Raw genomic sequence first — 25,481 nt, 5'->3', positions numbered from 1 at the left:
GACAGCCCACTTTAAATCACACCACAGATTTTCAATAATATTCAGGTCTGGGGACTGAGATGGCCATTCCAGAACATTGTACTTGTTCCTCTGCATGAATGCCCTAGTAGAATTTGAGCAGTGTTTAGGGTCGTTGTCTTGTTGAATTATCCAGCGCAACTTCAACTTTGTCACTGATTCTTGAACATTGTTTGCAAGAATCTGCTGATACTGACTGGAATCCATGCGACCTTCATCTTTAACAAGATTACCAGTACCTGCACTGGCCACACAGCCCCACAGCATGATGGAACCACCACCAAATTTTACTGTGGGTAGCAAGTGTTTGTCTTGGAATGCTGTGTTCTTCATCCGCCATGCATAACGCCCCTTGTTATGTCCAAATAACTCAATTTTAGTTTCATCAGTCCACAGCACCTTATTCCAAAATGAAGCTGGCTTGTCCAAATGTGCTTTAGCATACCTCAAGCGACTCTTGTTTGTGGCATGTGCGCAGAAAAGGCTTCTTCTGCATTACTCTCCCATACAGCATCCCCTTGTGCAAAGTGTGCTGAATAGTAGAACGATGCACAGTGACACCATCTGCAGCAAGATCACGTTGTAGGTCTTTGGAGCTGGTCTGTGGGTTAAGTTTGACTGTTCTTACAATCCTTCGCCTCTGCTTATCTGAGATTTTTCTTGACCTGCCACTCTGGGCCTTAACTAGAACTGTGCCTGTGGTCTTCCATTTCCTCACTATGTTCCTCACAGTGGAAACTGACAGCTGAAACCTCTGAGTTAGCTTTTTGGATCCTTCCCCTAAACCATGATGTTGAACAATCTTTGCTTTCAGGTCATTTGACAGTTGTTTTGAGGCTCCCATGTTGCCACTCTTCAGAGAAGATGCAAAGAGGAGAACAACTTGCAATTGGCCACCTTAAATACCCTTTATCATGATTGGCTTCACCTGTGTATGTAGGTCAAGGGTCAGTGAGCTTACCAAACACATTTTGTGTTCCAATAATTAGTGCTGAAGGTATTCAAATCAATAAAACAACAAGGGTACCCAAATTTATGCACCTGCCTCCTTTTGTATAAATAATTATTGCACACTTTCTGTAAATCCTATAAACTTCATTTACTTCTCAAATATCACTGTGTTCGTCTGTTATATATTTCACTGAAATTGCTGATCCGAACAACCAGTGATTTATAAAGGAAAATCTTGAAAATTATCAGGGGTGCCCAAACTTTTCCATACCACTGTACATCCATGCATCCATCCACCACTTAATCCTCATCCGGGTAGTGGAGGGCTGGAGTCTGTCCCAGCTGACTGAGGGTGAAGACAGGGGACACCTGGACAAGTAACAGTCTATCACAGGTTCACCTGGACAGGTAACAGTCTATCACAGGGCTACACATAGAGACAAACAATCACACTCACATTTATACCTACGGACAATTTAGAATCACCAATTAACCTCAGCATGTTTCTGGACTACTTGGGAGGGAGTTGCTTCCTCAAGAGAAGGAGTTCAAGTATCTCTGGATCTTGTTCAGGAGTGATGGGAAAATGGAGCTAGAGATGGACAGGAGGATTGGTGGCGTCAGCAGTAATGTGGACGTTGTACCGAACCGTCGTGGTGAAGAGGGAGCTGAGCCTCAAGGAGAAGCTCTCAGTTTACCATCCATCTACCGTCCAACCCTCACCTATGGTCATGAGCTCTGGGTAGTGACCCAAAGAATGAGATCCTGGATACAAGCATCTGAAATGAGCTTCCTCCGTAGGGTGGCTGGGCTCAGCCTTAGAGATAGGGGGAGAAGCTCAGACATCCAGAGGGAGCTCAGAGTAGAGCTGCTGATCCTTCACCTCTAAAGGAACCAGTTGAGGAGGTTTGGACATCTGATTCACATTCTCCAGGGAGACTTCCTTTGGAGGTTTTCTGAACACATCCTCCTGGGAGGAGACCCCGGGGCAGACTCAGAACCCGCTGGAGGGATTATATATCTCATCTGGCCTGGGAACGCCTCGGGATCCCCCAGGAAGAGCTGGAAAGTGTTGCTGGGAGGAGGAACGTCTGGACCTGCTTCATCTGCTTCCTCCACGACCCAACCCCGGATAAGAGGAAGAAGATGGATGGATGAATGGATGGATGATGGAGGTTTTTGGACTGTGGGAGGAAGCTGGAGAAAACCCACTCTTGCACAGGGAGAACATGAAGACTCCATGCAGAAAGATCCCAGGAAGGCCGGGATGTGAACCAGATTCTGTCCACACAGCCCCAGTTCTCCCAGTAATGATATAGTTGATCCCTGTTCTTCCTACTTCTGCTAGACAAACTCCAACTTTCCAACCTCGCTGTCCTGTTTCTGCTGCCAACTCTACATATCTAAGGTTTTTCCTTTCATCCTCTCAGGCCACTGCTGGTTCTTCTCTGTAATAAACTTTCCTCTGACTGATCGACAATTGCGCTATATCAGGCCTCAGGCTAGTGCAGACTGTCTCCTGTGGCACTGCCAGTCTTCCTCCCAAATCTACCTGCATCTCCCAATCATTAGCACCCTTTAGGTGACTTGAATGCCTGTGTCTGTACCAGCCTTGTTTAGAAGGAATCTGGACCCAACATCAGTTCAGACGAAGATGCCAGATCCCATTTCTCCTTTGTTTACTAAAAAGGGTGAACTGGGGGTAAATTGGCCCAAACCTCACATAATCTGAGCCCAGAATTAGTGTTTTAAATATGCCTCCAGTCTTTTTGATATACTAAGTCCACTGGTATTGTTTTATCTTTACTGGTGTTTGTTGTGTGGGATGTCAGAAGACAAAAACTTTGGTAACTTAGCCAACACAAAAAAGTTCAAAAGGTTAACCAGAAATCAAAAAAGCATGGTAAACTAACTGGAGCGAGAAGCAAAGTAAAACAAAAGAACTACAAATAAAAGAGCACAAAGAAAACGGGGAGAACTCAGTCAGGTAAACAGGAAAACTAAAACAGGAACAGACAAGACCACAGAGGGGCTGACTGATGAATGAGACGAAGAAGAAATCAATGAGGTCCCGGTTGAAAATCAGAAAGAGAACAAGTAAAACAACCAGAGACACATGAGGAAAGCGATCCTAAAAAAACAAGAATAAAGTACAATAAATAAAAAAAGCAAGAAAAACATCTTAGAAAATGCCAAGCTTTTATTTTGAAGTGTTTGGTTTTCAGTCACTATTTATATATTTATAACAGAATGTAGTAATGTAAATATGTAGAAAGTGCTAAAAAAAAAAAACATTAGATTAGTCACTTTCTTGTATTTTCTAACTGAGGCAGAAGTAAAGTGAAAAACAACTGGTGTGAGCTCTCTGCTGTTAGAATCAAAGCCTCTTATCAGTCTGGACCCAGTGAAAAGGAAGATGTCAACATGGAGGAAACATCAAACTGTGAGGGATGAGAAGGGAGAAATGCGTTCGATGGAAGATCAAGAATAGAGCAATAGGAAGCCACGTCGATAGGAAGGATTCTGGATTTTATTTTTTTAAAGGCTTACAGGTGAGGAGAAGGCTCAATGCTGGCTTTTTGGCTGAAAGGTGGAGAATGTTGTCTATTAAAAGGTTCAGCACAAACAAGTGATATCTGGCCTTTTCTTATTCTCCTTTTCATGCACGTCCAAATCCGTCTCTTTGGCCTTCTGTTGTCATCGTTCAGTCTTTTCATGCTTCAGATGCTCACCTGTCCTTCCTCTCCCTCCGTCCTCTTCTTCCTGCCTGGTTGATGCTTCACCTCCCGTCTGCTCAGCTCACACAGGGAACAGCAGCAGATTTAGAGCTTAAACTGTGTCTACAAATGACGCCACAGCTGTACTGAGATGCAGAAAAGTGTAGAAACACTCCTGAGGGCGTCATGTGACTCTTCTTCTGCACTACATGAACCAATTGTGTGTCAACGGGTTGATTTAACGGAGAATAACAAGGAATATAAATGTATGACGAGTTGCACAGTGGATCAGTGATTAGTTCTGTAGCCTCGCAGCTAGAAGATCCCTGTTTCGTGTCCAAGCCTTCCTGGGATCTTCCTGCATGGAGTCTCCATGTTTTCTAAGCATATTAAAGCTCTGGAACATAGTAGTGCCTTGTGTGAATCTGATTCCATAGTAATAGAAAACCCCTGGGATCATTTCCAATATCTTTTCAGTGATTCATATCAGTAGATGTTGGCATCTTTCTCTGCAGGTGTAGTTATACTGAGATCTGGAAATGCTGTTTTAGGCGTGGGCTGCACATGGATCAGTGGTTAGCTCTGTCACAGCCTGAAGATCTTCCTGCATGGAGTCTCCATGTTCTCCTGTACATGTGTGGGTTTCCTCCAGGTTCTCCAGCTTCCTCCCACAGTCCACAAACATGCTGAGGTTAACTGGTGATTCTAAACTGTCTGTAGGTGTGAATGTGAGTGTGATTGTTTGTCTCTATGTGTAGCCCTGTGATAGACTGTTACCTGTCCAGGTGAACCTTCACCCTCAGTCAGCTGGGATAGACTCCGCCCACAGTGACCCTAATGAGGATTAAGTGATGTATGGATGTATGGATGGATGAATAAGAGGGAGAGTTTTTTTTAATGCAATACGTCACAAATGTATGGGGTGTCCAAAACGTTTTTCCACCGCTGTAGTTGATCTGGAAGAGCTGTAGGATAAAAACAGTGTTACATGATGAGGATTGTTTTAACCTGAAAGGTTATGAAGGGAAAAATACAGCATTAATAATGCCGTTACACTGGAAGAGTTAAAACAGTTTTACATTATGCAGGTTGTTGCACCTGACAGGCTGTGAAGGGAAAAAAACTGTTAAATTTGTTACTGCAATGGATCAAGGATATTTATTGTCATTGCATTTCTACTCCGAAACTTTTTTGGCACTTGTAAAAAAACAACACAGTATAAACAACAAACCACTTTATAAAAACAACTATTAAAACATTAACCCTTCTCAAAGTTGACCCGTTTTAAAGTTTGAAAATGTGGAAAAAATACATATTTTCACAGTGAAACTTCTGATGTCCACATTTTCAACATTTTTGAGAAATCTTTGAACATTTTTTGGTGGAAAAAAAGAAACGCTAAAGATGTTTCTTAAGAACATTCACCAAAAAAAGGTTTTTGTGAATGTTCTTAAGAGAATATTAGAAGTTTAACTGATATATCTAATCACTTTAGATATTTTTAGGATTTTTTTGCAAGATTTTTCCTCATTTTTTGAAAATATTTGCAAGAATTTTCTTGCCAACTTTTGGGGGATTTTTTTCAAATAAAACTTTTAAGGGAAACTTTTAAGGAATTATTGGAATTTTCTTCCTGAAAGTTTTGTAAATTTTCATAAATTTGGGAACTTTTTTTCTGAATTTTGGGATTTTTTCAGACAACGAAACTTTTTTTTGGTGCCAGTAAATGAGGACAACAGCAGGGTTAAGATCCGGTGATGTGGACATGTTGAACAGATGACTGTAGAAGGAATAAAGGAGCTGTGGTGATATTCCTTCTAGCAGAATGGAGCTGAAGGAGCTGCTTAAAGTCGCTGCAGTCTCATACATAAAAACACATTTATGCGATTTCTGCATCAGCAGCGAAATACAAGTCGGGTTTCCACGGCAACCCAATACGTACAACGTGTAATACTGTGACTAAATGGCTTCATTCAGTGCCATAGGTGACGTACAGCTCATCAGGTTTTATCATGTTCCTTCAGCTGAGAGTCAATCAGTGAAAAACAAATGACTTGGTTAAAGGGAGATGTTTCTTACTTCCGATTTAAATCTGAAACTCTGAACAGAACCAGGATGGCTCTACAGTTACCTTGGAGATGTAACCAGCCACCTTCATGACACTGAAAACTCTGCCATGAAGCTGAACAGACCTGCTGGCCCACTAGTCTGATGAATCATTGTGTATCTGTGAGCTTCAACCACAGCTGCACTTTTTAGTTTTTAATTAAGAACAGGAAGTGAAGCACATGTAAAATTCAGTGGTGTAATCAGTGAATAATTGAGTGTACCCGGCTGGCAGAAGATGTTTTCTTCTCTCCTCCTTGAATTCTCACCAACGCTCCATGGTTTTTCCACAGGAAGGACATCTGTGCAGCCATCAACAGGCCCTGTGAGACGCTGGGTTTGTCCCACGTGGCCGGGATGTGTCAGCCTCATCGGAGCTGCAGCATCAGCGAAGACACCGGCCTCCCATTGGCCTTCACTGTAGCGCACGAGCTGGGACACAAGTAAGGCTTCATCACATGACAAACACCTGGAGTATACAGTCCTCATGATCTGTATATTTAATCTTTATGCTGCTGGTGTGGTGATGGGGGCACTGTGACATGTTTTATTTTTAATGGAGCCTAACACAGAATAAATGAAATAATTAAAAATCTGTTCAGAAATCTGGGAGTGGTTAAATCCCTCAAGTCAGCTGAATACCTGCAGAATCCACTTTTCCTCATTAAGGGATGATTAACCAACAAATCAGCCTTTCATGAGACATCACCACTCAGCCGAGCAAAAAATACATATAAAAATCCCAGAGACGCTGCAGGAAACCAGAAACACATCCTTCCACACAAATACAGCGGGAACAACATCAGATAATGTGCTTTTCATTACAAACCTGAAGCAAAATGCAGGTCTCAGTATGCAGAGCAAATGAACACACTCAACACAACTGAAAAGTGAAACTAAACAGAAGTTTTAGTCACTCAGTCTTTGATGAACTGTGGAAAGAGTGGAAAACAAACTCTCCTCAAAATCGACACAAATATCTTGTATTCTGAACAAGCACTCTCTTCTACAGCAAGAAAAAAATGGTCTTTCTTTTCTATTCCTCGATGAATATCCCTCCCTCTGTGCCTATTAGTTGTCATAATAAATGAATTTGTGCAGTGAAGAATCAATAAAGTTTATGTCTTTATTCTAATATTCTAGTCTTTAGAAGATCAGCGACACGTCTGTTTAAGTGATGAAATAAAATGTGAATGCACTGAAACAGCACATTTAGAACCAGAGGTAATATTTGAATGGTAGAATCCGCAGTGTTTCGCAGCATTTTGGGCTGAAATTTGAAGTACGCATTCTGGGAACATGTGCAACTTAGACTAATTGGTTAGAAATGGGTTCTCTATGGCACCTTTAAAAGAAAAACCAACATAAATCAACTTAATTAACCCTTTCAGTGAGCTTTGGTCCCTCTTCTGTGGAGCGGATCAGTGAGTTCACCATCAGAGTGTTTCACTGGATGGCAACGCTGATCACTGAGAACTACTTGGTATCGATTTGCAGTGACCGTTGTTTCTTAAGGGATAATTAATCTCAATCTATGCCAGCAAAATTCCCTTTAGTCCATAGATCTTCTCACTTTAGGGCTCCAGTGTTCAGGTTCTCTCTTTAACCCTCGTGTCGTCCTTTGGGTCAAAATTGACCCGTTTTAAAGTTTGAAAATGTGGGACAAACATCTATTTTCACAATGAAACTTCTGATGTTCACATTTTCAACGTTTTTGGGAAATCTTTGGACATTTTTTTGGTGGAAAAAAATGTTAAAAATGTTTCTTAAGAACATTCACAAAAAAATCAACCAAAATCCAGTGAATTTTGTTAGATTTTGGTTGATTTTTTTGTGAATGTTCTTAAAGAAAATATTAGAAGTTTTACTGATATATATGGAATCACTTTAGATATTTTTAGGATTTTTTTGGAAGATTTTTGCTCATTTTTTGAAAATATTTACAAGAATTTTCTTGCCAAATTTGGAGGCTTTTTTTTTAAAATAAAACTTTTCAGGGAAACTTTTAAGGAATGATTGGAATTGTCTTCTTGAAGGTTTTGCTAATTTTCAGAAATTTGGGGAATTTTTTTGCTGAATTTTTGGATTTTTTTTCTGACAAGGAAACAATATTTTTTGGTGCCTGTAAATGAGGACAACAGGAGGGTTAAATAATCATAAACCATGAAAAAACGACTCATACATCACGGGAACCTGAGTGACTAATGTAGTTTGGTCCATATCCACAATAATGGTGATTATGACGGGATATTTTTAATTTTTAGTTCCGTATGTACAAAATTGCATTCAAAACTAGAATGAAAACAGCTCCCTCCTACCTGAACTCCATCATCCAGGTCTAAATCCCTCCTGCTCCCTGCGCTCAGCTAATAAAAGGATCTAACCTCCACTACAGGACCGGTCCACAGCTGGACTCTTCTCCTCTGTAGTGGAGCGACTTTCCAAACTCTGTTCCATCTGCAGAGTCCCTCTCAGTCTTTAAGAAAAGTCTAGAAACCCACTGCACAACAACACACTTCACAGACTGCAAAACATTTTTCAAAATAATTCCTATTCCCTCCTGCTCTGCCTGTAGAAAACACGGTCCTGTTATCACACCCGAGCTGTTCATGGCTTTTATCCAGGTTGTTTGCTCCTGACTAGATCCTTACTTGTTGGATCTCCTCTCAGATGTACGTTGTTGTGGATAAAAGCATCTGATAAATGAAACTGTACAAATGTATGAACTCTGCTGCTTCCGATGGTTCTTCTCATTAGACATCATTACCCTGCCAGGAAGAGCCTGTTTTTACTTCCAGCCTCTATTAACACTATTTAATGGATTTTTCCTCAAGTGGCTTCACAACAAGCTGGATAATTAAAGCAAATAAAGAGCATTTAAACAAACAATAGCCCATAAGCCTCCACAGAAAGGAACACGAACCGGCCATCAAACAAAAAACCACGTATTAACACAAAGACGGTTCTTAACACAGTACACTGTAGATTACCTATCTGGGGATTTCATTATTATTTTTTTTTCTTAATTCTTCGTGTTGTTTTTGTTTGTTTGATTTAAAAGCACAAAAACAGGCACCAGGTTTGATGGTTTAAAGGAAACAAATGAAGACTCATAATTAATGCTCTGTAGCAACCAGATATCTGAGAACATTTGTGCTTTCTGCTCATTTCATTAAATTTATGTTCTCTGTATGGTGGTCACGTTACCAGTTTGAGGATTATAGCAAATCGAAAAACACAAATTATTTTGTCGCTTGTTATTCTGTCTGAACCCTGAGTGAATTCTGCTTTAAAGGTGAATAACAGGAGCCCAGTCCTGCTGAAAATATCACGTTCTCTACATTAATGTGAGCCTACAGATCCCTTAAAGCGTTGTGTCCCACGCCAAGTCTCCATCCTGATAACGTGCACAAAGAACCTTTTTCTCCATCGTACGGGTTTAAATCTGGCAGCTAATCCTGCATGTATTATTTTATTAAATGCATGAACAAGTGTCAGACTGACAGCAGCTCACGGTAAACACCAGATGCTTCTTCCAGAGGGAGGAATGAGTTCCCTGAAGCTCCAGTTGATTGACAGCCTGAGGACAACTCAGCATTCCAATGTGAAAAAAAGCACTTTCATTTTTTTTGTGCAGATTTTTGTGACAATTCGACCCCCGTTTGTTTCACCGTCTGCTAAAGTCTTTTTTGATTCACTAAAGAGAACAAACCTCGTGAAAATGATTCTATTTTCCCTTCCTGATTCTTCTTCATGTTGTAAAACTGTCGTTGTGACGTATTTTTTAAAAGAAAGCATCCAGAACAGCCTTTGACTGAACAAAATGTGATTTTTATTCAGTTTCTTTCAGCACATTTATGCCTACAGCTGATTAAAACGCGTTAAGATGAAATGTTGTTTTGATTCTGTCCTCTTTTAAAATGTCGATGCATTGAAAGCAAACAGTGTTGAGTTGCTTTCTAATTAAATGTTGACCCTCAAAAACATTAAAAAATTTCTCCATGGAATTCGTGTGAACATGCACTTGATGAAACGTCTGCGATGGTGGCGGTCATGACTGGGAGCAGAATGTTTTTGGCTTTCGTTCTGTCAGTTCGTCCTTCCTATTCCTGTAATCTCTTGGATGTCTCCGAGTCAAGAATGTTCTGATTAGATTTGGTGTTCAGATGTCACTCTGACCTCATAAAACACAGAACTTTTGGGCATAACTTGTGAATTCATGTGCTAAATATGACAAAACTTCACACAAATATGATTAAATAGTGAAGTGATTTTAATTGCAAGAGTAAACTTCACTTCATAATGTTCTGCCGTAACTCAGAAACAGAATGGGAGATTGTGATTGTATTTCTCATAATGAATTCACTAATGTTGTGTTCCCGCCTCCTCAACTCCTTCAAAGTCTTCACTACATGTGTTCCATAAATACATGGATGTAAACTGCACATCAATGAAAGGCAGCGGTTCCAGTTTTACATTAAGCTTCAGTTGTAACTTTGATGTTTCTGAGGTTACAGAGAGAGATTAGTTCTAGCATAATGTTTTCTTCATGCCCAAATCCTTCCATATGCAAATTTTCTATTATAAAATAAAGAGCCAGCCTTGTTGCAGCTGGAGCTTGAGCTGGATGTTCATGTTCCATGCTGTGCCCTCTGGCTTTAATTGCCCTCTTCTGTGGGATGTGCTTTTATGTCGCAGCTTTGGGATTCAGCATGATGGCAACGGTAATGACTGTGAACCCATTGGGAAACGACCTTTCGTCATGTCTCCACAGCTCCTGTACGGCACCTCCCTGCCCAGGTGGTCCCGCTGCAGCCGCCAGTACATCACCCGCTTCCTAGAGTGAGTAACTCATATTCTGCTTTACAGCTTTATGTGTTCAGCTTCAAGATGTACAGTACGTGTATGGAGCACAATAAGAATAAGAATAATAATAATGAAGTGATAAAATGACAGCAGGGGTCATGCTCAGGCAAACATTCCTCATCCTGTTGTCTCACAGTATCATGACCTGTCCTGTACATATACACAATAAATGGATGGTTGGATAATGGATGGATGGATGGATGATGGATGGTTGATGGTGGATGGTTGATGGATGGATGGACGGATGATGGATGGATAATGGATGGACGGATGATGGATGGATGGATGGATGGATGGTTGATGGATGGATGGATGGATGGATTAATGGATAATGGATGATGGATGGATGGTTGATAGATAGATGGATGGATTGATGGATGGATGGATAATGGATGGATGATGGATGGTTGGATAATGGATGGATGATGATAATGGATGGATGGATGATGGTTGATGGATGGTTGGGTAATGGATGGATGGATGGATGGATAATGGATGGATGGATGGATGGATGATGGATGGATAATGGATGGATGGATAATGGATGGTGGATGGATGGATAATGGATGGATGGATGGATGGTTGATGGATGGATGGTTGATGGATGGATAATGGATGGATGATGGATAATTTATGGATGGATGGATGAATAATGGATGGTTGGTGGATGGATGGATGGATGGATGGATGGTTGATGGACGATTGGTTGACGGGTGGATGGATGGTTGATGGATGGATAATGGATGGATGGATGAATGGTTGATGGATGGATGATGGATAATGGATGGATGGATGGTTGATGAATAATGGATGGATGGAAAATGGATGAATGGTTGATGGATGGATGATGGATGGATGGATGGATGGATAATGGATGGATGGTTGATGGATGGATGGGTGGATAATGGATGGATGGATAATAGATGGATGGATGGATGGATGGATGGATGGATGGTTGATGATGGATGGGTGCATCATGGATGGATAATGATGGATGGATGGATGGTTGATGGACGATTGGTTGACAGATGGATGGATGGTTGATGGATGGATAATGGATGGATGGATGAATGGTGGATGGATGGATGGTTGATGGATGGATAATGGATGGATGGATGGTTGATGAATAATGGATGGATGGAAAATGGATGAATGGTTGATGGATGAATGGTTGATGGATGGATGGATGGATGGATGTTGATGGATGGATGGGTGGATAATGGATGGATGGATGAATGGATGGATGGATAATGGATGGATGGATGGATGGATGGATGGATGGATGGATGGTTGATGATGGATGGGTGCATCATGGATGGATAATGGATGGATGGATGGATAGATGGATAATGGATGGATGGAGAAATTGAAGGTATCCAGTAGTTCATACATGTTTTATTTAAGAATAAGTAAAATAAGGGGCAAATCCATGCTGCTGTTGGACCATGAAACACTAAATAACAATAGAATGATGATAATTATCATGTAGAAGGAGAGCTCAGGTCCACAGTCAGTCACTGGAGTGCAGCAGTTATAGCTAATGACAGTAGAAATGTACCTGATACAGATCTGCAGACATTAAGGAGGAATCCATTACTAGCACAGCACATGGATGGAGTACAGTAAACATCTTATCTGCTTTCAAAGGTAAGAGTTTGGGTTTATTTTTAGATTTGGAGGAAAAAGATGGAGTTTCCTGCAAACGCTTTGGGCCCCATTATCAACAGATGAACCAACAGCAGCAAACTCTAATGAATGAGGCCAGCTGCAGCACAGCCAGCTCTGTTGGAGCCACAGAATCACATCTGGAGAGGTTTTATTTCTCAAAGCTTGTAGCCATAATGGTCCTCTGGATAACGATACTCTGCAGTGCTAATGATCCAGCAGAGAGGCTGTTCTTCACTGGAGACGTAATGCTAACGACACACAGCTGACATGTCACAGGTCTGTTCTCTTTAAAACATTAGCCAATGATGGTGGTCAGGAAATCACTTTTCACTGCATATTATTCATACTGGGAGAAGACTGGGAGACTTCTCAAACCTGTGTCGTTCCCATTTACATTCTTCCTTTCCTGGAAAAGAAAACATATAGTTTGGAGTACGGCTGTAGAGAACAGAGGAAGTAAGAAACTAGAGCTTGACCTGGAGGCTTTGTAGATGGAGCATTGACATCTGCTGTGGTTTAAGCTTAACTGTGAGGCTTTGTGTTTTCAGACAACGTAGAAGACCTTCAAAATACAGTGAAAAAAGGGTAAAAGTTGCAATTTCTTCCCTCCTTTTTGTTGTTGTTGTTGTTGTTGGGCCGACGTCAGAGAACACGAATATTGATGTCCTAACAGATTGTGGAATTGGTTTGAGTCACGTGCACGAAGAGAAACCTGCACAGAAGAGGTCAAAATACTCACATATCACACACTCCAGAATGTTGTTGAGGTTTATTTTGCTGTGAGAAGCGATCAGGGAGCCTCCTGATGTGATCTCATGGTTAAAGCAGATTCAAACACAATAGAAACTGTTATGCTAATAATGCTAATAGTAATAGTTTAAAAAAAAGCAACAGGCTCAATGAGTCAGCTGGAGAAATGAGTCAGTGAAATGCTGTCAGCAGGGTTTATCTGCTCTGAGGAGTGAACTAGAGGTGAGACTTTAGTCAGTTTTAATATCTGTAGCTAATGCTTAGTGTTGCTTAGCAACAGCATCTGCTGCTGTGATAACTGGAATCACCCTAAATATCACACATCTGATAGTATCTGGATGGCTCTGAACACCTCAGGAGGTTTAAAGCTGCATCTTTGACCTCCTCACCATCTTATTACCAAACAATCTGGGCCGAATGTCGGCTCAGACCAAGATTCTGCTCCAGATTTTTCCCTCTATCGTCGGAAGGAGTGAAACCCAGTAGTTTAGACCCAGCATTAGTCAGAAATTGGTCCTAATCAAGACCACTTAACTCAGCTGGAAGTATCATTTATGTACAGCTCACTGGTAAAAGACTAGTCAGTGGTTCACACAGTCAGCTGGAGGAAAAGCTAAAAGCTTCTCTGTCTTTTTATTAAATCAAGAACACGTTTAAACTGAACTGATTCTGAGTCAAACCAGAGTCAGAATTTAGTGAAATCATGGGACAGACTCCACCAAGGAGCGTTCGTCCGTCCGTCCGTCCGTCTCTGTCCGTCTGTCTGTTCGTCCGTCCATCTGTTCATCCGTCCGTCTGTCTCTGTCCGTCCGTCTGTTCGTACGTACGTACGTCTCCGTCTGTCTGTCTGTTCGTCCCTCCGTCCGTCTCTGTCCGTCCGTCTGTTCGTCACTCCATCTGTCTGTCTGTCTGTGTCTGTTCGTTCATCCGTCCGTCTGTTCGTCCGTCCGTCTCTGTCCATCTGTCTGTTCGTCGGTCTGTCTGTTCGTCCGTCCGTCTGTCCGTCTCTGTCCATCTGTCTGTTCGTCCGTCCCTGTCCATCTGTCTGTTCATCCATCCGTCTGTCTGTCCGTCCGTCTGTTCGTCCATCCGTCTGTCTCTGTCCATCTGTCTGTTCGTCCGTCCGTCCGTCCGTCCATCCATCTGTTCGTCCGTCTGTTCCTCCGTCCGTCTGTCTCTGTCCATCTGTCTGTTCGTCCGTCCGTCTGTCCGTCCATCTGTTCATCCGTCTGTTCCTCCGTCCGTCTGTCTGTCTGTCTGTCAGCAACATTACTCTAAAACAGACCAACAGATTTGGATGAAATTTCCAGGGAAGGTCAGAAATGACACAAGGACCAACTGATTAATTGTGGGGGTGTTTCTGAATCCCATCAATTCCTGCCGCCCGCTACATATTTATGTCACGTGATCCAGTATCCGTACATAACATACACATGCAGAACACAGTCCTGTGCTCAGGTCATTTTTTTTATTAAAGATTTCATCTGTCAGAAATGATACAAAGACTGAGCAGCCTTGGCAGAATACTACAAATAATGATACAAAAACCTAATATTAGTATTCCATTCCAATATTTGACTGCTTTTTGTAAATTCACATCAGTTTTGATCATTATACCAAAAATGTATTTATTTTCAGGATTTTAACCCCTTTAAATTCTCATTTGTTTACACGATGTCACTCTTATTTTCCACATAAGTGGAAATTTCTTTTTTTTGATAATCAATGTCAGGGATGTGTCAGCGGTTAAAAATAATAAAACACTTTTTAAAAACAGAGTTCACAGCGTGCCTTACAGACACACAGGGGAAAATGGAATACTAAATGAGGATACTCAGGAAGACCATTGAACAAACAGAAGGAATAGAATGAAACATGACAAAAGATTTACAAAAGAAATCAATTCAACAGCACCGCATAAAAGAATAAAAAATACCAAAAATGACAGATCTAATTAAAGAGAAGAACAAGTGGGATAAAACCATAAAGACAAGGGTAATAATAATAATAATAATAATAATAATAATAATAATAATAATAATAGTAACAATAATAATAATGAATAAAGTAAATAAGAACCAACAGTGATTCTGATGCATTGTTGTTTTTTATGCAGTGTCAGACTAAAAAGAATTCACCCTAAGGACCTTAAATAGGGATTAATGATGTAGAAAACATCCATCTGTGCAGCCATGCAGTTCAGATGCTGCTTCTGCTGATGGTGTCTCATAGCGTCTAAACCTGTCCTCCAGTATTGATGTGTCTGCTGGACTATTTTTACCTCCGTACAGTGTGAGTCTGTCAGCAGCAACGTCAGCTGCTGCCACCAAACCCTGGATTCTGCAGCACATGTGTTGAGTGGCTGAAATATTTCACCAGAGTTGCCCCAGTTTCTCAAGCTCCAAGCATCTGGAATTCATTTAGTGGGTGTTCAGCTAAATAAAGGGCCGCGGGGAGATATTTGCACTTGTGGGAGTTTCGCGACACAAAAGCCAGTGGTTTGTGTGTTTGTGTCGGACAGATGGCAAAGAGTCACCAATTTTCTTTTAGTTTAGTCTGGATGAAAGTTTGCATTAGAGTCTACAGCAGTAAATACCACGGTTGAACATTTCCACCTTCAAACTGCAGCAACTAAAACATGGATTCAGACTTCAGTCCTGCCAGATTGCAGTGTTGGACTTTCTGGAGCATTATTAGTTTTCAACTGGTTTCCAACTCAGACATGCAGAACTGAATAACTCCACTATTACACCTTGCCATTGTGCAGCATAGGGCAGTTTTACAGTGTTACAGGTGAGCTGGTGTGCTCGAGCTTGGGAAAGCAGTGTAAGAATAGGTGAAGAAAGGGACGGAGAGTTTATGGATCTGCACATTTGAGAGGAAGCAACAGTGTGGTTAGATTTATGGCATTTCAAGGCATAAAGAAATAATTTTAATGGATAAAACTTTTAAGCCAGTGGTTTAAGTGTTTGTGTTCATGCTAGATAGATTTTAGAGTCAGGTTTGTCTCTGAACCAATTTCAGTTTAGTCAAGATAATAGTTTGATTCAGAATCTACAGCAGTGAATACCATGCTGAGCATTTTCCACCCTGAAACTGCAGCGTACCGATGACAAAAACACGGATTCAGACTTCAAAACCGAGGAACCAGTCCTGTAAACTGGCAGAGTGGGACTTTCTGCCTGTTTCTGGTTCGAACATGTTTGATTGAATGACTCCACTGTTAGAACCTGCCATAGTGTAGCATAGCATAGTTTCACAGTGTTGTAGGGGAGCTGGTGTGCTTGGGAGGTGATTCTACAAGATTAAACCGTGTAGAGTTACATCTAAGCCATTTTCAGAATGGAAACAATTATTTTCATGGAAAAAAATACCTTTGAATATTTAAGTTGGACACACAGAGATGGCTTTTTGGAGCTGAATAAATGACCAGAGAGGAACTTGTTGTAATTTTTGGTTGTTGTTTTGTGCAGCTCCTCTCTTGTATTTGAAAGTGTTCTTCAGCTGTGTGAGCTGGTGTGCTCAAACTGCAGAAAACTGTGGAGGGATGGATGGTGACAGAGTTCATAGATCTGCACGTTTTAGAGCAGGGGTCGGCAACCCATGGCTCGCGAGCCAGATGTGGCTCTTTTGATGACTGCATCTGGCTCGCAGATAATATTAGCTGACATTTCTTAACACGGTAAGTAATGAATAATTCTGCTGACATTTTAAAGTAAAACATTACAGAAATCACTGTGTAAAAAATAACGTTTAAAATGTAAAATATTCTCATGCATTTTAATCCATCCATCCATTTTTTACGGCTCCTGTTCAGAGTTGCAGGTGGCTGGAGCCAATCCCAGCTGTCCTTCGGGGTACAGGCGGGTGCGACACCAAAACTCTATTTTTATTGGATAATGCGGTAGCCTACCCGGGTCGTTGTGAGGTCAAGAAGTAAACTTCCCTCCTTTTATCAAATAGTCAGCTAGCTGGGCAAACTGTTTTGCCGAAGAAGATGGCGAAAAGAAAAAAAAGATGAGGAATACCGTACATTTCAGCAGGAATGGACAGAAGAATTCGCCTTTGTGGAGAGAGCTGGTTCTGCGGTGTGTCTAATATGCAATGATAAAATTTCATCGATGAAACGGTCAAAAATAAAGTGGTACTTCGACACACGCCATGCTACATTTACGTGGAAATATCCAGCGGGGGGACAGCAGGAAGAAGGCATGCCAAGAGCTACTGTGCAGAGTACAAGCTAGCCAGCAGCAACTCCGTGTATGGACCAGACGAGGTGACTGGAATTCGGCTAGCTTTGCTGGTTCTTTAGCTACAGCGAGGAACGGAAAGCCATTCACAGATGGCGAGTATGCCGAAACATTCATGCTTGAAGCGTCCAATGAACTTTTTGACGACTTTTCGGTTAAAGACAAGATAAACAAACGAATAAAAGACATGCCTCTGTCAGCAAAAACTGTTCACGATCGTAGCATAATGATGGCAAATCAAGTGGAGGAATCACAAGTGAAGGACATAAATGCAGCGCCATACTTTTCCCTCGCTTTGAATGAGTCAACAGACGTCAGCCATTTATCCCAGTTCAGCGTGATTACCAGGTATGCTGCCGGTGACACACTGCGTGAGGAAAGTCTTGCTGTTTTGACCATGTTTGGCTCTACGTATACATGTGAGCAGTCGTTCTCGCATCTAAAAGACATTAAGACCAACCTACGATCACGTTTAACGGATGGAAGCCTCCACGCCTGCATGAAGCTTAACTTCACCGCGTATCAACCAGACTACAAAGCCATCAGCAAAACCATGCAGCACCAGAAGTCGCATTAATGGTGAGAAGTATTTTATTTATTTTTTGGTTAGCTTCAGTATAACAGCGTTATTAAAAAGAATAAATTCAGAGAGATATTACTCCACCAGGGAACGTGGCGGAGTAACATCTCTGACAATCTGTCTGTCCGTGTGCAACATTACTCAAACTAAGGGATTAGGATGAAATTTTCAGGGAAGGTCAGAAATGACACAAGGACCACATTATTAAATTTTGTCAGTGATGCAGCTTATAGTCTGGATCCACAGATTTGTTAAGGATTTCTCATTGTGAGATAAAGCGGCCGGCACGGTGGTACCGTAACCATGACAACAAGTGAACGCTGTGTCAGTTACCCGCATCAATTCACTCGACCCACTACGTATTTCGGTCACGCAGTTCGGTATTTGTACATAACTTAGGCATGTACAAAACATGCCAGTGCTCATGCATTTTTTAAAAATATATTTAGTTTGTGGGTCGATCTATATTAAATGGCTAGATTCTATGTTGCCGTGATTTCCGAATACTCAAATTGAGGAACGAACAGTCTTGGTGGAGTGCTTCTCTTGTTATTCTTTGAAATTGTTGGTCTTACTTTAAAATACACGCATTTAGTTGTATTCAGTGGTAAAAAATATTATATGGCTCTCACGGAAATTTATTTTAAAATATGTGGCTTTCATGGCTCTCTCAGCCAGAAAGGTTCCCGACCCCTGTTTTAGAGGAAGCAATGGTGTAGAGCTGCATTTGAGCCGTTTTAACACATGAAAGGATTATTTCAATGGAAAAAAAAAATCTAAATGTGCCACTGATACACAGAAATGAGTTTTCGTCCTTGGAGGGGTTTTAGCAACATTTGGTGATTAAATCCTGAAGAATTTTTACCAGATTTGATGCAATAATATACCTGTGTTGTTCAACTTTTGGGGAATTTGTGAAGAATAATGGAGAAGCAGACTCACACTGGACCAAAGATGTGACAATAATGATTTTACTGGATACCAACAACTTCATGGGTGCTTTTATTGTCCTTTTTATGTCTTTTCTCTCACTCAGCATGCTGTTCTTTGATCTCCACTAAAGAGGCCACTAGCTGCTTCAGAACCATTAAACTGGCTTCATGAAACTTGACAGCTGATGTTCGTCTTCCCGTTTAATTCCTCTAAATAGCTGCGTTTCAACCCATTTTCTCCGTTTTATCACCGCCACTGACGGCAGGACAAGGCCTCCATTGTAAAAGCTTTAGCTGTCACTACGGGCCTCTATAAATTCAGAGGTTTGATCTGTAGGTGTTATTTAATGTGGAATGTAAAAGGTCACACTGAGCTGAGTGCTGATAGCATCACATAAACCGGCCACCAGTAAACAAAGACACCTTTTAGTGTCCACAGTGGCTGGATTCCTGAGTGGCCATGAGGCTGAATGTCCATTTACTGGCAGCTTGGAGGAACATCAGAGCCCAACATCAGAGCCTGAAGATGCCTCAGAATGTGTTTCATCACAGCTTATTCATTGATTGTGGATTAATGTAAAGCGTTAATTAACTGGCATAGACACTTCCAGGAAAGCTGGCTTTGTCAGCGGCTGCTGTACAGCCTAGTTTATCCTGTGAGCTGCCGTTCAGTCCAGAGTCACTCATGGAGAACATTTTAATGACTGCTGCTGTAGTCAGTGGGAGTCGTATTAACGGTCTGACTGTTAGGTGCTAAACAGTCAGTCTCAGTGGTTTAAAATCTGATGTATGTAGTTTAACTCTAATTAACACCTCTAGTTTTCTGTTTTACTGGAAAAACAGAAAACTGGAAGCTTTTTGCAGTTGTGATTATTTGACTGTGATTATTTTCATCCCAGTCACCACAAAATGAAATTCCTCCACTACTAAACTGCATTCTGAGTTACATTTTGATGGAATGATGTTTTCTGCCAGATGACAGTTGACTGTAACAGATCAGAAATCATTTCAAATCAACTTGTCTTTGCATTTATTAAACAGCGTAGCTATCTGTCCTTTTCAGCCAACCAATCATATATTAGAAGGGGCGGGCCTTGTCAACCAGGTAACCCTGAAAATGGAAGAGAAGCTTCAAACATGGAGTGAAATGATCGTATTTTAACCCAAACCATGATATATTTTTCCTGACCTTAGCGAAGCTTTTGACGTATAAAACTGTGCAACACAGTGTGATGTTTTAATACCCTTAACCAGATAGTTAATCTAACCAGGAGGCAGGTGAAAACCTGCTCTTTTATATGTCACTGGTCACAAATTACTTTTATTTTCAGAACTGAGAATTCAGTTCAGTTGTAAAATTGTGGACACATGGTTGGAACTACTACACTGTATTTTTCTATTTCTATATGCTACTTTTTTTACAAAGTAAGGAACTATTGCTCCTGTGGAGGGTGTTGGTGTCAGTAAAAACTAGCACTGTATGAATTGTGAGGCTTTGTGCAGTTTGTCAAAATGACATTCAACACTTACATTTTCTTACTTGTCATATTTGAGTTTTTTTAGTGTTACAGGTTAAATATGTAGATTAATTCAACGGATAAAACAATTTGATAAAATGTGTTTTGAAATGTCAGATTTACACTTTTTTTGGCCTTATTTGATAGGTACAGTTGGAGAGGCAGAAGAGTGGGGGAAAGACATGCAGCAAAGGGCCGTGGGTGGGAATCGAACCCGGGCCCCTGCGTCGGGGACCAGCCCCTGTACATTGGTCGCCTGCTTAACCCGTTGAGCTATACGCGTGCCCCGGATTTACACTCTTTGTATTTTTTTTTTGAGTTAATTCAACATTTTAATGATCTTTGACAGTATTTGTCCGTTCTAACTCTAATCTTCCTGCTCATGTCATCACATCACAGCATCATCCAGACCCAGTCCGCTGTTAGCCAGCTAGAAGTTTAGAGCAAACAGTTTATCATGTTTCATTTTCTCTCTTTTTATTGTCACTGTACTCGTCTGTAATGAGGGATAAATCCTGGACAAGCTGTTTGAAGCTTCTCACTGTAGCTGTTCAGTCGTTACAGTTTACAGTAGTGGAAGTTATTTTAGGCCGAGGACACAGTCAGCTTTGTGCTTCTTTTATTCACGTCTGTACAGAGCAGAAGGTCAGATCTCATTGTTCTGCTTTATTCAGACTCCTTTCTTTTTCTCTCAAGGAAAAATCTCTCATGTTTAACGTGTTTTTCTTCTCATCAAGAGGACATCAAGGAACATTTTAGCACTTTACTTTTAGTCAGGTATTATTTTGTTCCAGGCAGTGTTCCTGGTATTCATGGAGACACTACACCACCCACCTGGACATTTTTACAGACTAAGTGCACACCTCTGTGGTCCTATGGCGCTTCCTGACAACACCAAGCTGCAGAAACTGCACAGGAATGACTCCAAGAAAACGACAAAGAACAAAAAGACGTAGATCTGGCCCTCAAACTCCCCAGATCCTGATCCAGTCTGGCACTGGAATGTCCCACAGGACCTACAGTAATGGTGTGTCTGTATACGGGCTGTTAGTTCTCCCTGTGCAGCGTTTGTTCTCAGCAGGTTCTCCAGCTTCTTCCCACAGTTACAGCGTGAGTGTAGGAGGAAGCCCACATGAAAGCATGCTGAAGTTAATGGTGATTGTAAATTGTCCGTAGGTTTGAATGTGAGTGTTTGTCTCTCTATGTCTTCCTCTTGCTTGGTTCCTCTACCAGAGTCCTGGAGGTTTGAGCTCTTCTTCATACTGGACTCTTCTGGCAGAGACCTCAAACGTTCTACGTGGAATCTGCTGAAGCCACTTTCCTAGTTTTGGGATTACAGTCTCAGTGGTAATACGAGCATTAGGAGCCAGTTTGTCGTTCCCCTGGTACTTCTCCATGTTCTCATGCTCCACCTTGCTGACGTTAATGCCACCTGGGGCGACCACATCTATCCCAGCTGCCCTCTGCTGCCCTTTATGGACCACCACTACATCTGCTCTGTTCCCTAGTTGGAGCTTGAAGTCCCACATGATCTTACTCTGCTGCTTGCTTTAGGTTGAGGGTCCCATCGGGATTTTCTAGACTTTATTTGGTTGCGTCTGTCATGGTCCTCTTTCCCAGCTCAGATCTTGCATCCTGCTGCTCCGTCCTCCACCTTGGGTCCTGTCTGCTGGGGTTGACCTCTGCCTTTATTGCTCTGGAGCTTTGGGTTTCTCATGTTCTTGTTCTCTGAGCTGTCCTTCACTGGAAGGATTCTTGATATCAGCCGACTCCTCTGTCTGTCAGTTCCTGATATTTCCCCTCCTTTCTCATCCCCTCTCTCTTCTGCTGCCTGTATAGATGATTTTCTAAGCATATTAAAGCTCTGGAACATAGTAGTGCCTTGTGTGAATCTGATTCCATAGTAATAGAAAACCCCTGGGATCATTTCCAATATCTTTTCAGTGATTCATATCAGTAGATGTTGGCATCTTTCTCTGCAGGTGTAGTTATACTGAGATCTGGAAATGCTGTTTTAGGCGTGGGCTGCACATGGATCAGTGGTTAGCTCTGTCACAGCCTGAAGATCTTCCTGCATGGAGTCTCCATGTTCTCCTGTACATGTGTGGGTTTTCTCCAGGTTCTCCAGCTTCCTCCCACAGTCCACAAACATGCTGAGGTTCATTGGTGATTCTAAATTGTCTGTAGGTGTGAATGTGAGTGTGATTGTTTGTCTCTATGTGTAGCCCTGTGATAGGTTGTTACCTGTCCAGGTGAACCTGTGATAGGCTGTTACCTGTCCAGGTGAACCTGTGATAGACTGTTACCTGTCCAGGTGAACCTGTGATAGACTGTTACCTGTCCAGGTGAACCTTCACCCTCAGTCAGCTGGGATAGACTCCAGCCCCCATGACCCTGATGGATGGATGGATGGATGGATGGAGGAAGGATGGATGGATGGATGGATGGATGGATGGATGGATGATGATGGATGGATGGACGGATGATGGATGGATGGATGGACGGATGATGGATGGATGGATGGATGTTTTATCTGTAGTTTTATACCAGCTGACCAATGATCAGGTGCTATTTGCATGGGATCAATGTTACCTGAAGATCTCTGGTAGTTTGTGAATTCCTCAAGGACGTCTGTGTTTGTAAGTGGAGTCTGTGTTTTACTGGAATTTACTGACATTACAGCCCAGATATGATGTAAGATCTGTGATACATTCTCTGTCCCAACACGCTGAACCAACAGCGTCGCCATGACGACATAATCTGTGCTTTCCAGAACCCTCAGGCTGATACGTCATTGTTAAAGCCTATGTTGGAACTACGCTATTGTTAGGGTCTCGTTAGGTTCATGGAAAGCTTGTGGTTCGGGTTAAAATGATCACTTTTAACATGGTATGTAGTTGTCATGGCAACAGTAAACATGTCTACAGCAGCAGCGTGACCTGAGAACAGTGGGCAACGTTGTCGGGATGACGGGCCGTCAGGGCGTTTGGATTCAGCTTGGTAAAAGATGCTGCTACGCATGTCATCCATCTCAGTATCCTCCCAGATCTCCCTCTTCTGGTTGGTCTGGTTTTTCTGTAAATGCTCCATAGGCCTGTTGTGTATCAGCCTGCTCCTGCATTTGCTCCTAAAATGCTGTCAATAATTTCCGCTGCAGCCTCCAGGATTCACCCAGGAAAGAGGTAGAAAACAATAAAATGTACTAAAATACCCCAAATCACTGAGATGCAGATTCACACAGGACTAGTATTATCCCAGGATGTCAGGGTTTGGTGAAATATGGTAGGGAATTTATGGTGGAATTTTTACTTTACAAATTCCAGACATGGAGCATTAAGATCACAGACATCCTCCAGTCATTACAGATCACCATTAGTCCAGAGGTAACACTAATCCTGTACGAAGTAATTAAAATCCCTATCACAATGCTCACATTCATTATTTTCTGCATTTTACTTCTCAAAGTCCAATATTTTCTTTGTGAATTTTGTGTAACTCATCAAAAGCTTGTTGATATTCATGAGGTCGAACAAAGTGTTGAAAGAATTTTCTTCATTTTCATGAAACATCTCAAACTTTGAAATCTGCAATTTCGACTTTCATGTTTATCTGCTAGAAATCTCTTCTGTATTTTTTGATTTATGATTACCACCTGTAAATGAGTGGAGTAGAGTAGAACCAGGGGTAGGAACCTGTATTTATACCATAGACTGTATGATTTATACAAACACTGATCTGTGACTTTCTGTGTTTTTCTTGTACAGTATCAGCTGATTTTTACACAGTATTTGATTTCAACATTTAGTATTTTACCTTAAGGATTACTGTAGTAGTTTTATGGTAAAAGAAGTGTTTTTAGGGTCTTTTTACTTGTTTACTTTGACAATAAGTGGTCATTTCTCAAGTTCCTGGTGATTATTGTGGAGTTTTAACAGTAGTTCTCAGACAGTCTGAAGATCCTTGTTGCTATTTTATTTTATTTATTTCATTTCAATCTCAGAGTTTTCATTCAGAAGATTTTGGTCCCAAAGAATCAAGCTATTCATATCAGAGAAGTTTGTTCCTATATGATTATTCCACTCTGTAACTTTGAAACCAACAGATTAGTAATTCACAGTTATCAGTTTGTATTTATTTTATCTGTTTACTGTCCTGCTTTTTTCAGATCAGTAGTTTTTTGGTGTTTGTCTGCTGTGTAAACTTAATGTCAGTGCAGATGCTTAGCAGGATTTTATTTTTATTTTTTATGTTTGTCATTTCTTCACTGTTTTTATAAAACTCATACTGTGAATTCTATAAAATCCTACTGGGTCTATCATTTAGCTCTCAGGTCATATTGTTGATGCTAATATAAGCTGCTAGGTTTTGTGCTGCTTTTGTAATTATTGTGACTGAATTTAGTGTCATTTGCTGCAGTAAAAGAAAGCTATAATAAGACAGGTAAATATGAACTGGGCTCTGCTTGGTCCTCCAGTTGTTCCAAACGGAAAACATTAACGCTTGATTCCACAACCATTTTCACCCCATTTCAGTGTTTTTACTGTCAGTAAAACTATGTTCAGTTCAGCTCTACAGAATGAATGTCTGCATCACTACAGAGGCTAAAACATAAATCAGCTGAGAGATAAATCTATGTACTGCTGCACAGCTTCAGCATGGACCAACCTGCAGCCATCACTACATCCATCCTAACAGTATTTATAGTGAAGACATTGGTGCATATAACTGTGTACATGATGTGCATGTTTGTATTTGATAAATTCCTGCTGAACATGGTGTTACCTGCTGCTTTGTTGGATCAAATCTCTAAATCTGATCAGTATTTAATCTTAGTGTCCTCTTGACTGAACACATTCTTCTGTTGTAACACAGAAAAAGGTCATTAAGAAGAAATATGTGCGAGTCTTTTGGACAAATCTTGCTTTTTCAGCAGAACTTAGTCCTTTCACATAGCTCCACTTCACTAAATCTGCCAGATAGGAACGTTAAAGTCAGATAAAGCAGCGACTATGAAGATAAACTGAGGCCACACAGCAGCTTTGTGTCTGAAGATCCTCTTTTTATCTCTGAGAATCACAACCTTACGTTATTTTGAAGGATATTTAAACTCGCTTGTCGTTCTCATT

General features: G+C 41.2%; 1 protein-coding gene across 4 annotated transcripts in view; it reads left to right on the top strand.

Annotated features, from left to right (window-relative positions):
* LOC111568352 (A disintegrin and metalloproteinase with thrombospondin motifs 7) overlaps window positions 1-25,481 on the top strand; it is a 168,430-nt gene that overhangs the window by 56,559 nt on the left and 86,390 nt on the right. For 3 of the 4 annotated variants that reach the window (XM_055011116.1, XM_055011119.1, XM_055011123.1), the window contains 2 exons: window positions 6,086-6,235; window positions 10,491-10,634. In XM_055011116.1, coding sequence (XP_054867091.1) covers window positions 6,086-6,235; window positions 10,491-10,634 — 294 coding nt within the window. The remainder of the gene's footprint in view (window positions 1-6,085; window positions 6,236-10,490; window positions 10,635-25,481) is intronic. The other variant, XM_055011120.1, reaches the window with a different exon arrangement.

The sequence above is a fragment of the Amphiprion ocellaris genome, chromosome 1 (genome assembly GCF_022539595.1).
Source record: "Amphiprion ocellaris isolate individual 3 ecotype Okinawa chromosome 1, ASM2253959v1, whole genome shotgun sequence".
Taxonomy (NCBI): Eukaryota; Metazoa; Chordata; class Actinopteri; family Pomacentridae; genus Amphiprion; species Amphiprion ocellaris.
The sequence above is the reverse complement of the archived record's forward strand: the minus strand, read 5'-3'. Positions and strand labels throughout refer to the sequence as shown.